Below are 14,232 nucleotides of genomic sequence, written 5' to 3'. Positions count from 1 at the left end.
AAAAACTGAGAGGTTAAGATCTATTAAAAAATTAAAGTGCAACATCTTTTGAAAAAGTATATATTACCTCCAGATATATCGGTTGTTCCATCCATCATGAATGAAAAGAATGAACTGTCATTTAGAATTTGTACAGTCTTTTCTTTTTCACACTGTGCAATGCAGCTAATGAAATCAACAGCAGCCTTATCATTTACATATGTATTACCAATGTCCAGCTTTTTAGCTTGATCTACCTCACACAGCCATTTATAGTCAGATATGGGACGATTTTGTTTTGCAACAGCATGTGCATTTCTGAACAGGTAGGCAACCTTGTGTCTTTCCGCTTGCTTCAACATTTTCAGTGACTTGCCAGCATCAGAATTCATTTTTTCAGCAACTGTCCTACTTTTTGACATTTCACTGGTGACGGCTTTCTCATGACTTTTTGATTTTTCATGGTCCTCAATTGCAGAAATTTTTAGGTTGCCACAACCCAATATGAATGTATTTTTAGACAATATGCGATCGTCCATTGCACGATCTTTATAAAAATTAGAACATAGTGCACATTTCATCTTCTTATCTTCCTCCAGGAAAACTAACCAGGAGCGACCATTTTTCCACTTGTCAACAAATTTTCGCGGCGGGCGCCTGGCCTCGTATTCTTTCTGTTTTTCTTTTTTTTCTTCATTTGACAGTTTGCGTTTTTTTCCGGGCGTAGCGCCAGCGTAGTATTGTAAAAACACCGACATTTTGGTTATTGACAGTCGTATGTATCTAGAATTTGATTGGGCACTTAAAAGGAAACGGCGAATCAAAACTCGTTTTACATTTTTTTTATTCAAGGGAGAAAACTCGGTCTTGATCGGTCTTGGATATATCCCGGTATTCGTACCGGACATAAGGTCCGGAACTCCGAAAAAAAATATCGGACCGGCCTGATTTTTGCCGGACATGTCCGACGGTCCGGCAACTTTCGCGAAGCCTGCTTGCATATTATATCTTTTACTCAAAACTGTCATTGTCCACTACTTTTCACTAATTTAATTAATTAGTACTTTTCAGTTTATCCACATAGATCTAGATGTCTTTCAATTCGAACAGTTCTTACTCTTTCTTACTGATTCAACTGATGGTATAATTATATTCCACACAGCTGTGGTGTTCGTTAAACTTGACACTTATCAAACTATGGATCGTTTCAGTTGAAAGTGCATGTCTTGAGTCAGTTTGGATTTTTCTAAGGATACTGAAACATCGTTCAAGGTCAGCATTTGAATGGGGAATTGTCAAACAAGCCAAGGCAACACCACCTAGCACACTGAACTGCTTCTGGGCTCTTCCAGGAAGAGTTCTGTTTCTCATGTTTACCCAGAATGACTGTAGGGATGCCTCTGTTACCTCCTCCATTGTTTCAACATCTGGTACTTTTGAAACGATAGCCTCACGATAGGGGGGGAGTGACTCCATTGGTGTTACATTGTACTCTTCTGCTTCTTCTTGAAGCTTATCAATGTCTATGTCAGGAAGGACCCTCTTCCCTAGCTGCACCACTGAAGACAAGTAAACAAATAAAGTATGTCAAGAACATTTGTACAGTGTAACTTCCGAAAACCGAACACCCATGGGACTTGTCAAAAAGTTCGGATTTCAGAGGTTTCCGGAATTCAGAGGTTTATGATAATGTGGACAAGACTAAGCCACTTAATATCACTAAATGTCAAGGAAGATGTGGCCATTACTGTAATATCATATATAATAGTCTTTTAATCAAAATAAAGATGTGAATGAAAAGAATACATTTTTATCTTACACCTGCAAATGCTTTTGAATTTCTACCAGTTTGTAGAAATGTTGTTAATTGCATAAACTTACATATCGTCCGATGCTAGTTAATTAATTATTACATCAAATGCAATAAAATCCCTCAAGACGTTTGATGCATACATTGTCCCAACTAATTGTGATTTAATCCGCTAATAAACACTTCAAATTAACTGACCGCGGTAAATTACTTTGATTAACCGCATCACTTCAAACATACCATTTCACAGTTTGTGATTTTAACGCGTGTCAAATTACACGATCACCGCTAATTAGTAAACAATCGATAGGGAGATTAAATCTTCCTGCAGGGTAAACATTCTCGATTTACAATGTATTTCACACCTTTGGATATTTCCGGTTTTCGGAGGTAAAATTGCATTGATTTGACTCTAATTGTACGAAAATATCGTCCGGAATTCAGAATTTAGAAGTTCCGGAATTCAGAAGTATTATATTAATAGAAAATAGAAGGGAAAAAATCGGGACCGAAAAAATTGTTCGGTTTTTAGAAGTTTCCGGATTTCAGAAGTTCCGGAATTCGGAAGTTACACTGTATATATTTATTGCCTTTTTTGAATCATTTCATTTAGATAAATAATGAAACAAGAATTGTTAACTTAAATTCATCTTGAATAGAGTATTCTAAAAAGACTATACTTTTTTCAAACTGGCTAAATATATAAATAAATATTGTTTTATTTACCAGCTTCAGGGGATGCCTTGTCTCTGGTCTCTGGATTAAGGAAGGACAAGGTCTTTAGTACGTCATCTTTGAAGGGGAATTTTTTCACCAGAGAAGATGTCAGTGTAATGTAGAATAGACGCACATGCTGATAAAATTTGACTATGGTTTCTTGGGGTATGGTGACCGTGTCCTCATTGTCATTGATGTACTCTCGTGTCCTTAAACCTATGGCAATGTTGTCATTGGGATGTTGCACCTCTTCAGTTTTGAAAGAAATGGTAGTAACGTCCCTTGCTGCTATGATAGTCTGCGAGGTGACAAACTTTCCTAGGAGCTTCCTCATAAGACGTTGCATCTCTGTGTGAAGGTGACCAACCATAGGAGCTCCAGCCTGCAAGCAAGAAACATAATATTAACATAATTAAATGCATTTTCTTAAGTACAGTCCTCAAACAATTAACAATGCTTGTAAATAAATTTCAATGTGAATTTTGAATTTTTACAGGTCAGGCCCATGATAAAAATTAATTATAGTTTAAAAAATTGTATTTTTAAAAAGATTGTCCCTTTAACATATCTACAATTTAATATTTCTTTATTGATTGTTTACTGTATCTGGAATGTTGTATTGAAGTCTGTCATCAGGGGAATGATATGATCTAGATAGGAGAAGATCAGCCATGTCAGGGGGTCTGTCAGGCTATCGGCAATGCGTTTTACCCTGCCAGGTTTCTCATTGTCATCGTGGGATTGGAAGTAGCTACAAAGGGCCGGCCATTGCTGTAGTACCCTCTTTACACACTTCTCAAGGCTAAGCCAACGGGTGGCACAGTGTTTGACTATCTTCATTGGCTCTGTGTCAGTGAATTCTTGGAACTCTTTATAGATCTCCTTCCGCTTGGCAGCCGCACTGAAAAAACATTATGAAACATGCTCAGTCAATAAATGCATTAGCAGATAACAAGAGATATTAGTTAGCTCTATCAGGTTTTTACAAGTCAAAAAATATTGAAATTATATTAAGTATAATGATATATACATCTGATTTTTTAATTCTGTTTCTGAATAATACAAAATTAATTAAATGTTCAATTTGAAATTTTTTGTGTTCCTTTTAAAATGACTTTAATGATGTTAATTAACTAACCTATGGTGAAAGTGGAAGAAGATGTCTATGAGTATCTCTTCTACAGCTACTGGAAGAGTCTTTGCCGGCGGGCTGCCTGGACACACAGGTTAGCTAGATGGCAAACACAGCCCACATTAATGATGTCAGGATTCTTCTCACGGATTTTGGTTAGAAGACTTTTGTTGTTCCCAATCATCACATTACAGTTGTCACTACCAAACCCAACGCAGTTAGACCAAGGAATACCTCTGTCTCTGTAAAACAAATCGATATTTCATAATAAGTTGCATTACATGATGTAAGTAGCATCAAGGCTTTGTGCTATTATAGCATGTGCATTTAAAAAATTAAGACCATAACATCAATCATTTAAAATCGATGTCATAGTGAAATGAAACTTAATGAAACTCAATTTACAATACACTTATAATATTAAAAAATATTTAAAATTAAACAGAAAAAAAAGCTTTAAAACTTACCTAAATACTGTGTCAATAGCATTGAACAGGTTCTCTGCTGTCCCAATGTTACATACAGGCATGGCAAGGAATTTTGTTTTAACACACTGAATTTGTGGGTCAAATATTCTCAGAAGAATTGCTAGGAACTTGTTGTCTCCCTGGTCATTGCTTTCGTCTACCATAATTGAAATTTTCCCATTTTTACATAAATGGCTCACATGATCATCTAGTTCTGGGCCCATAACACGATTTACTATATTAGTACATTTCGTCCGCTTGGAAGCATATTTCTTAGCTATATCAGAATCCGGAAACATTTTTTTACTCAAGTCACTGAAATGATCACATACTGTAAATGGTAAGTTGTGTTCAACCACAAACTTAGCAAACATCAACTCGGCTCTACTGACGGCATCCTGAGGTTGAGATACTTTAAACATGGAGTTCACTTTCTTATTAAAAACAGTCGATCCAATGTTCATTTTATGTTTCTCTGTATTGGCATGTTTTAATATGTCTGTCTTCCCAGTGCAAGGTTGTCATTAACATTTTTTGCAGAAGGTTTGTTTTGAAATTGAGGCGGTCATTTCTGTCTTTATCATGCATAACAAAGGGTGTTTTCTTTATTTTGAGGCGGCCCATAATGCATTTGAGACAGGCATTTTGGCCTCCTGCCGCCTCTTAATGACAACCCTGCCAGTGTGTCCCACATTTATGTCTAATTGGCAGGAACTACAATACGCATGGTGAACACCTTTTTTACTTGAAGTGACCCATGGAAATTCTGTTTTCCAGTTACTTTGATACTTGGCAAGATACTTTTTGTATTTTCTGATCGCAGATCAGATAATACATAGCTAACATCCACGGTCTAACACAAAATTTCCTAACAGTCCTAACAACGCAAATTAGTTCTCACTCAAAACTGCTTAAAAACCAGCAATTTAAAAGAAAGAACAATTTTTTATTACAAGTGTCCAACAAATTACTACACCTTCAAACTTTTAAAGTAGCGTTGGCTTATAGATTTGTCAACAAATGCACACTCACAAATTACGCGGATGAATAGGATTTTAATCAATGAAAATGCTATTTTAGCGATACTACACAAATAAATCTGACTTCCGAGTAGTTGAATATATAGTTTCTACATGTTGGACTGTTTGGGCGAGAAGATTTTTGCTAAATTATTTACTTCAATTTTAAACAACAGGTTTACCCTGAACAAAATACCTCGATTACCCTAACCCGAAATGCAACGGAAATTCTAAATTTAGAATGACTTGATTTTATTCAGCTGTTGATTATAAAACTTCTCCGTGGTGCAGGGGTAACGCACTCGTTTCGTGTGTGAGAGGTCCGGAGTTCGAATCCCAGTCGGGTCAACATTTTTTTAATTCTTTTTTTTAGTGTCTTTGTTAAGGAAATAGCCACGATATGCAAGGATAAAGTGTGGCTATCATAAAAATGAACATAAATTATTTTTTGATGCAACTCTAGTTATGCAAGATTCCGTATGTATCAAACTCTGGTGCCCTGCAAGATGACTTATAGTACATAAAAATAAACTTATACAGGAAAACACAGTACAGATATACAGTACGATTTAAATTCCAGGGATCAGAAAATACCACAGAGCTTGCAGCCCTTTGATTTCTTTTAGTGTCCGACTTAGGGTCGGGAGAACACACACGTTTCATGATTAAAATGCGAATGAAGATTAACGAGTCATTTTGTCATAGAAAAATTAACACCGTAATTATGCATGTTAAAAGAAAAATTAACACCGTAATTATGCATGTTTTCACGCATTTCAATATTGTCTAAACTCCTTCTTATTTAATAAGATCGCACCTTAGCACATAAAATAAATATATCAAACGCTCTGCACCGAAAACAATTAAAAGATCAAAACCAATTTAATCCACTGTGACAAACATGCCACTTAAAAACACAGAATAATGACATATACACGGCCTGTAATTAGACACCTGTTGTATACACACTTTATCGAGTTAACTGCAGTACACACGACGTCCCTGCAGGCGATAAGCTGTAAACACGCTTATACTGGAGGTGTTGTGTACATTGACGTGTAATCGGTAATTTAATCAGAAAAATTGATGATTTTTTTTTCTTTTTAAAAATCGGGGGATTTTGGTCCGACGGCGGGGGGTCGGGGGTTTGCTTAAAAAATCGGGGGATTTTGTCCCCCGGCGGGGAAAATGGCATGTATGCTGATCTGTAACCTCTACACCATCTGTGTTCAATCTAGAGCGTGCCATTGCGCCATTGACCCCCTGAAAAGGCCGCCGGCGCAAAACAAAATCAACTGTGGGCCCGATGGGCGCACTCATAGAAAATGCCCTAAATGACATTAGAATGCTTTCTTAAACCTGATTAAGTACATAAAAGAAGTTTCTTGTGAATAATATTAATAAATACTGAATTCAAAACTGAAGTTTGTATTGAAAAACAAGAGCATGTTGGTAAGATAGTTTACCGCACTCGGTAACCCATTTAAAACCTTTATCGCTACGCTCTCTCGGTCCGCGTCTGTAAATACTATGTAGACCTGTTTGTACCGTAACTATTACTTACTTTTGAGTCACAGTTTTTATAAGCAAAACAAATCGTCATAGATAATCCAATACGTGCGTGAAGTTATAGTTTTTTCACGGTCAAAACAAATAAATATGTAATAACTTTCCAAAGGAAAAAAAAATATATATGTATGTGAAAATGCGAGTTAATTATAGAGAAGTGTGCATAAATTAATACGAACACGCCTTCATCCAATTAAAAATGTCTTAAAGATGGAGCAATCAAACACGATTGGCTAGGGAGTGTCTGACAATTAAGTAAATTAACTTTGATTGGTCTTTGGCTGGTCGGCGCTAAAACATTGTGCATATCATTAATCAATACAGACATCTTAAGCGTGACGTAAGAACTGCTGCCCTGACAAAAGATCAAAGGTACCGGTATGTCAATATACATTGTCTTAGCACCTGTTGACACTTTGTTTTTCGCTTGGATATATTGAGAAGAGTAAATGTTTTTAGCGACTATTGTAAGTTTATATTCTTCATAAACAAAGCTAATTTCAAAATATGATTTTCCTTTATATATCGGGCGCTGATTAAAAAACTGAACATTATTGTCAAATATCCCTGGTAACATTAAATTAAGATTGATATTTTTCTTTGAACATTATATCATCGCGTTTCTTTACCAATCAGTTCTTAAATTTGAGCCTGTATCAACGCTAATGTCATTTTTTTTAGTTGAGTTGTTTTGGAATTTTGCAACCGTTTTTGGTCTAAATATGGTACGTGAACAAGTAACTTAAAAGATACAATAGCTTATTTGAATTTGATGTTCATTTTAAGTGTGGGCCCCCTTTTTTCTCAAATGACCCCCTTTTGAAAAGTTTATGGGCCCGAAGGGCCCCCTGGGAATTTGTTCTAGATTGAACACTGCACCATGTACAAGCACTCCAGGTTTGGTAGAAATTTGGCCATTTTGCAGACAATATCAAACGTTACAAAATACAATTCTATAACAAGCTGCTAAACTGAGCCTGCAATTTCGTGAAAATAATATCACAATGCACATGCTTTTTAGATAAAGTTATTAAATCAAATATAACAACATAATTATTTGTTTACTTGATTTTTACGAATCAAAATAAAACTAATTAACACAACATGACATTAACTGCTAATAATAACAGCTCCTTCCATAGGCCAAAATAAAAAGAATTCCACAAGAGACGACGCCGTTCACCGGCGTCGCCAACAAATGTAGCAGAAAAAACTATTTAAAATATTGAAATAATGATAAATTAGGGCAAATTTGGCCAACACTTTGTTGAATTGACTTCATTCTTACATTTCCAATTGATTTTCATAAGAAAAGCCCCCAAAACCCGAAGAGTGATGACCTAATATGGCAGAAAATGACGACCATGTTTGTCCTACAAAAACATCCAAAAACACACAATAAAATGTAAGCTTTTATATATATATTCTTTATTTTAGATGGCTACCACAGTTTTACAAAAACCAGCAGAAAAAACGGGAACAGTAAGTAGAGCTATGATTGTCCCAAGTTTCATTAATAGTACTTGATTGACAAAAAATTTAATAGTTTAAGATGAAATTCTATTAACGTAATTATGTATTAAAAACGATTCTAACAACTGTTATTGTGAATATGAACTGTCTAATTTTTGTAATACAGTGCTTGTAACAGATACAAATTTTAATATATACAAACAATAGCTGTCAAGATTGATATACAGAATGAAAAATTAAAAGGACTCCACTGAGGGTTTTTGTCATGATACAAGGCATTGTCACGCTATCCCCAGTTATAAAACTGACAAGTCTTGCATTCATGATTAGGTAAAGTTTTTCAACTTTTAAAAAAATCTCAAGTTTCCCGAAGTGTCAAATATTTTTCCCGGTGCCTTTTCCAAAACTATGTGGAAAAGGTTCTGTGACAGGACTGGAAATAATTTTTCCAGTTGATGTTGGTCAGACAAATAACCTGTGTGTTGGCTCATTTGTAGAAGGCAAAAAATGAGTAGAGCACAAATTTGTTCCATATAATACATCATTTACAAATTCATTTATAAATTTGCATTCATATTGTGATTTTTTTACTATTCCAGTGGGGAGCTATATTTCCTAATGAACAGATTTCAGAAGTGCAGTCAGCATTGTTTGTTAAAAAGTTGCTTGCAGTTGCAGTTTCTAATATTGCTTATTTAAGAGCTATCTTCCCAGAACATGCATTTGGAGATCGTAGTTTAGAGGGTATTTTTCTAGTGAACCATATCTCTTAAAACAAATAATTAAACAATATTGCTTTTATGTCTCATTTACCAATTATTATATTATATAATATAGGATTTTTTTTTTAAAGCAGAGCAAAATATCTATGTAAAACTGTACCAGTGTAAGAAATTAGGATTTGAATCCACTAGGCTGGTCGGACTACCAGATTGGAATATTCACTAGCCCAAAAGACATTTCACTAGCACGATTCATTTGTTCAAAACAGTTGTTTATATTGCCTCTGAAAGTACAGTAGCCTGGTCGGGCTTGTTACTGTGAAAAGTTGGTAACCCGTGGAGAAATTTAGTAGTCAGGGTCTATTGGACTACTGCTAATTTCGAACACTGCTGTACACATGACAGTATTATATTTATTAAAGCTGTTACTAAAAAACTTCCAATTTGAACATTATACAATGCATTTTTCCCAATTCCACTGGTGTTTGTGAGATCACCAAATTGGTGAAAAAATGTCAGATATTGTAATAAAGAGATGAATCCTTTGGCTTCATCTTACCAGGTTGTTCAATAAATGTCTGCATAATTGTTTATTTAATTGTTCAGAAAGTCGCTTTTGAAAAATTTAATTGCTGATCAGTTATTTTCTAAACAGGACTAAGTTTGAAGATATTGAAAGATGATGTGTCTTGTCCTGGGGCCAGTCAGGTGATCAAATGGGTGAAAGGATGTTTTGATGCATTTGATAGGAAATATGTAAGTTTTTTTTTTATTGTTTAATATTTACAGAATTAGATTTTAATGCAGTGATGAAATTTTGAGAATTTACATTCTGCAAGCATGTAAATTGAAAAAAAAAAATGACTGGTTTTCACTTACTTTGAAATCAGATTGACACTTTAATAAAAACTCAGTATACACACTGTCTAAAATTCTGCTATTAGAATGCATGATAGCTTTTTTTAAAGTGTAATTTGACTTGTCATTATTCCTTATATTCATTTCAGCTTCGTATGCTTATGATAGGGGTAAGTACAAAATAAATTAATATTCAACTATTTGTGATGCTAGCTAAAACTTTATTTCATATGATTTTGCTATTGACTAACTTTACTTTCAAAAGTATTGATAGCAGTTCATTATACTTCACTGTCAGTTATATTTTCTTTTATTTCTTGAACAGTCAATGAATTTTTTGTGTGTACATTGAATTGACGTTTATTTCTGCTAAAAGAAATTAATAAATATTTTGCATGGTGTAATAAATACACAGAAAGTAATGAGTATTTGGTTATACAGGTATAAGCAATTTTAATTTAATTTTATGCTTTATAGGTATTGTTTTCACAAACTTTAAAATCAAGTAACCTATTGAACAGTTGAAATGCTTAACTTGTACAAAATGATGTACATTGTTGCAGCATTCTGGACTTTTATTATGCTCCAAAATATTTTTTAAACAAGATATTTTTCAAATCAAAGTTGATTTACCATTTCAGCTGTATGTGGATCCAGATAACCCTGAGGTAATTATAACTAAAGTGTACTGTGGTTACTACATGTATATTAATTTTGTAACTTGGAGTATATAATAGTTATATTGATGTGTTTTTTACTCTTGAAACATTATCCAGACATTCTGTGTATTATGTTGATTCTTAGGATATTGACACCAGTCATTAAGCTAAAGGAATATTCTCGCATAAAAACTGTGCACACAGGTATTCATTATAAATGTAAAACAAAATGTGCATTAATGGATAAAATCACATGAGCACTCAGCATTGTTACACATTTCTTAAAATGCATGAATCAGGGCCCCATGTAAAAAAATAGCTGAATGCAATGACAGCCAAATCAGTTTCATTACTATCCTGTGGAAAGTATGACCATTTTTTTCTATATGAAAAACAAATAACTAATTGCAGAATAAATAAAAGTATACTTTTATGCAAGAATAACATTATTGCAGCTTTTTCATGCATATATATCTGTAGAAGTCCTTGACCTTATTAACTCCTTTACGAGCAGGTAAGGGCTTCAAAAATTGCATTTTCATGCTTCTGCAAATGTTAATTATTTGTTTGCTATCAGCAAAATTTTTATTTTGTTGTTATTTATTTCAGACTGTTATTGAATCATACACTTTCAAGTTTTCCTATGTCAATGATGGAGGTATCGATATTTACAGGTAATTGGTTCTTACATATATTCTGATTAAACACTGATGAACAATGTCTTGTTCACATCTTTCATATCAATGATTGTAAAAAACTCTCTTGACCTAAATTATATATGTGTATTTTTAGAAAAATAGATGTCCTGAAAATTTAGATTTTTTTTTTCATTGCAAATCAACAGAAATAGTGAGAAAATATCTGGAGCCCACACTGAATCTGAGACGAGAAAGGCCACTATCAGATTGTTGAGGACCATTATACTGCTTACACAGACACTAGATTCCCTTCCTGATGATGTAATGATGACCATGAAACTTCTCTACTATGATGATGGTACTGTATAATGTCTTCATTTGTAGCCTTTGCATGAAGCTAATGTGTGCAGTTTGATTGCTTGTATATTTTATTTAATGTAATGATTAAATTTTTGCTCAATTTTTACATGCTTATTTTGTTTGAATTCCTTTTGATTGAACCAAGAAGCATGCGCTGGCATATAAGGATTAAATTTGTATACATTTTAAAGTCATTCCTATTTTGAGTTTTATTTGAAAATAAGGTCAAGTCTAATACTTGCTCTTTTATTTTTAGCTCTCCTGTCACAAAGTGACAGGGTGAGCTTTTGTGATCGCTTTTCGTCCGGCGTCCGGCCGGCGTCCGTCAGTCGTCTGTCTGTAAACTTTTACTTTAAATGACATCTCCTCATAAACCACTAAGCCAATTTCATCCAAACTTCACATGAATGTTTCTTTGGTGGTCACCTTTGAAAATTGTTCAAAGAATTTAATTCCATGCAGAACTCTGGTTGCCATGGCAACCAAAAGAAAAAAACTTTAAATATCTTCTTCTAAAAAATCCAAAGAGCTAGAGCTTAGATATTTGGCATGAAACATCTTCTAGTGAGTGTCTACCAAGTTTGTTCAAATAAAAGCCCTGGGGTCAAAATTGGCCCCGTCCCAGGGGGTCATTGATTTTCCCTATATGCATATAGTAAAAACTTAAAAAATCTTCTTTTAAAGAACCCAAAGAGCTACAGCTAAGATATTTAGCATGAAACATGTTCTAATGGATGTGTACCAAGTTTGTTCAAATAAAAGCCCTGGGGTCAAAATTGGCCCCGCCCGGGGGGTCATTGATTTTCCTTATATGTGTATAGCAAAAACTTAAAAATCTTCTTGTAAAGAACCCAAAGACCTTGAGCTAAGATATTTAGCATGAAACATCCTCTAATGGGTGTCTACCAAGTTTGTTCAAATAGAAGCCCTGGGGTCAAAATTGGCCCCGCCCCAGGGGGTCATTGATTTTTCCCTATATGCATATAGTAAAAACTTAAAAAATCTTCTTTGTAAAAAACCCAAAGACCTAGAGCTAAGATATTTAGCATGAAACATCTTCTAGTGAGTGTCTACCAAGTTTGTTCAAATAATAGCCCTGGGGACAAAATTGGCCCCGCCCCGGGGGTCATTGATTTTCCCTATATGCATATAGTAAAAACTTAAAAAATCTTCTTTTAAAGAACCCAAAGACCTAGAGCTAAGATATTTATCATGATACATCCTCTAATGGGTTTCTACCACGTTTGTTCAAATAAAAGCCCTGGGGTCAAAATTGGCCCCGCCCCCAGGGGGTCATTGATTTTCCCTATATGCATATAGTAAAAACTTAAAAAATATTCTTTTAAAGAACCCAAAGAGCTAGAGCTAAGATATTACGCATGAAACATGTTCTAATAGATGTCTACCAAGTTTGTTCAAATAAAAGCCCTGGGGTCAAAATTGGCCCCGCCCCGGTGACATTGATTTTCCTTAAATGTGTATAGCAAAAACTTAAAAATCTTCTTTGAAAAAACCTGAATAGCTAGAGTTAAGATGTTAAGCATGAAACATTTTCTAGTAACCATCATGGCCCTCTTGTTATAAGTAATGATTTATATGTATAGATGAACTTGAAAACAGAAGTTTTTGTCAGATGAATACTGGAATTGATTTCACATGAAAAAATTCATTTCTTTATATATCATTGATGTTCCTCATTTTTATAAGTTGTAAATTCAGATCTTTTGTCTTATTTTTTTGATAATACATACCGTTTTATTGTAAAATTGTTCATTATTTTACAATTTTATATTGTTCTAAATATTATTATTTACGTTATTAGTAATTTGTATGTGGGAATCTGGTCTTAACTTAAAATAAAATTCAATGAATAATAAATAATTTAAATCAACAGTGACACCAGAAGACTATGAACCACCAGGTTTCAAAGCTGCAGACAGTGATAACTTTGTATTTGATGAAGAACCTATGACAATAAAAGTGGGAGATGTTAACACAGTAAGATATTTTTTTTCACTGTCAAAAGTAACCTATTATTTGCTATAAATGTTATATCATCTGTTGGAAAGTTCCTTAGAAATTCCGTTTTTTAAAATCCATTTTAGTTAACTCAGTGGCTTCCATTCCATTGAATAGTTATTCTTTTATTGAAAGTTGAACCCTATGTGACAGCATGCTATTTATACATAACCAGCGAGAAGCAAAATTGCTGTAAAAGGCTCTAGATAACAAAATTCTGTTTAAGTCGCAAAATATTTTTGTCATTTTGACAATAAGGTTAAGAGTTGTGGCTGCAAAAAAATCAGAGTCTTTTTTTCTCAGTGCATGTTCTGTGAGGGTTAATCAGAATTTTGAACAAAATTTAATTTTGTTTTTTCAAGAACTATCACAGTGTGAAAGTTCGTGTGAAAACGGATAAGAAACAGTTCACGATGAGGGATCCGAACAGTCAAGAACATCAGATTACTGATGCAGAAATAAACAGTGGTTTAGATACTGATATTAGTATGGAAGAAAATAACAGGCAGGTTAGTTGTATGGAACTACTTCATGTGATGATTATCTAAATATCCATGACAATAAATAAGGTACAGTAAATGATTGAAAAAAGCAACAACATTTAAATTAGCTCAGTGTTAAACGTTTTGTTGTATGTTTTGAAAGATTAAAGTTTGTTTAATGTTTACCATCCTAAAAATTTTAGCATGTAGAGAAATATTTTTAGTACAGACGCCCTCAAAACCTTAAATATTGAAATTGGCTGTATTTAACTTTTCCATTGTGATATCTTAGATGTTAGTATGTTCTATAGACTTATACCCTTGCATG

The 14,232-nt window shown here is 34.0% G+C and overlaps 2 protein-coding genes across 3 annotated transcripts in view; one reads left to right on the top strand and one right to left on the bottom strand.

Annotated features, from left to right (window-relative positions):
• The window catches only part of LOC132740866 (HORMA domain-containing protein 1-like), a 31,842-nt gene that overhangs the window by 8,446 nt on the left and 9,164 nt on the right, over positions 1–14,232 (top strand). For both annotated transcript variants that reach the window (XM_060728911.1, XM_060728910.1), the window contains exons 2-10: positions 8,131–8,175; positions 8,766–8,910; positions 9,544–9,644; positions 9,896–9,916; positions 10,388–10,414; positions 11,015–11,079; positions 11,250–11,401; positions 13,298–13,401; positions 13,785–13,931. In XM_060728911.1, the coding sequence (XP_060584894.1) occupies positions 8,131–8,175; positions 8,766–8,910; positions 9,544–9,644; positions 9,896–9,916; positions 10,388–10,414; positions 11,015–11,079; positions 11,250–11,401; positions 13,298–13,401; positions 13,785–13,931 (807 nt within the window). The remainder of the gene's footprint in view (positions 1–8,130; positions 8,176–8,765; positions 8,911–9,543; positions 9,645–9,895; positions 9,917–10,387; positions 10,415–11,014; positions 11,080–11,249; positions 11,402–13,297; positions 13,402–13,784; positions 13,932–14,232) is intronic.
• On the bottom strand, positions 6–2,676 carry LOC132740863 (uncharacterized). Its single transcript, XM_060728906.1, has 2 exons — positions 2,516–2,676; positions 6–1,538 (listed from the first exon to the last, which is right to left on the bottom strand). Exon 2 carries the CDS (start codon positions 1,005–1,007, stop codon positions 24–26), a length of 984 nt encoding a protein of 327 aa, XP_060584889.1. The 5' UTR covers positions 1,008–1,538; positions 2,516–2,676; the 3' UTR covers positions 6–23.

This window comes from Ruditapes philippinarum, unplaced genomic scaffold, assembly GCF_026571515.1.
Source record: "Ruditapes philippinarum isolate M1 unplaced genomic scaffold, ASM2657151v2 ctg7711_1_1_1_1, whole genome shotgun sequence".
Classification (NCBI taxonomy): Eukaryota; Metazoa; Mollusca; class Bivalvia; order Venerida; family Veneridae; genus Ruditapes; species Ruditapes philippinarum.
Note: the sequence above shows the minus strand (reverse complement) of the source record. Positions and strands in the feature narration are given on the sequence as shown.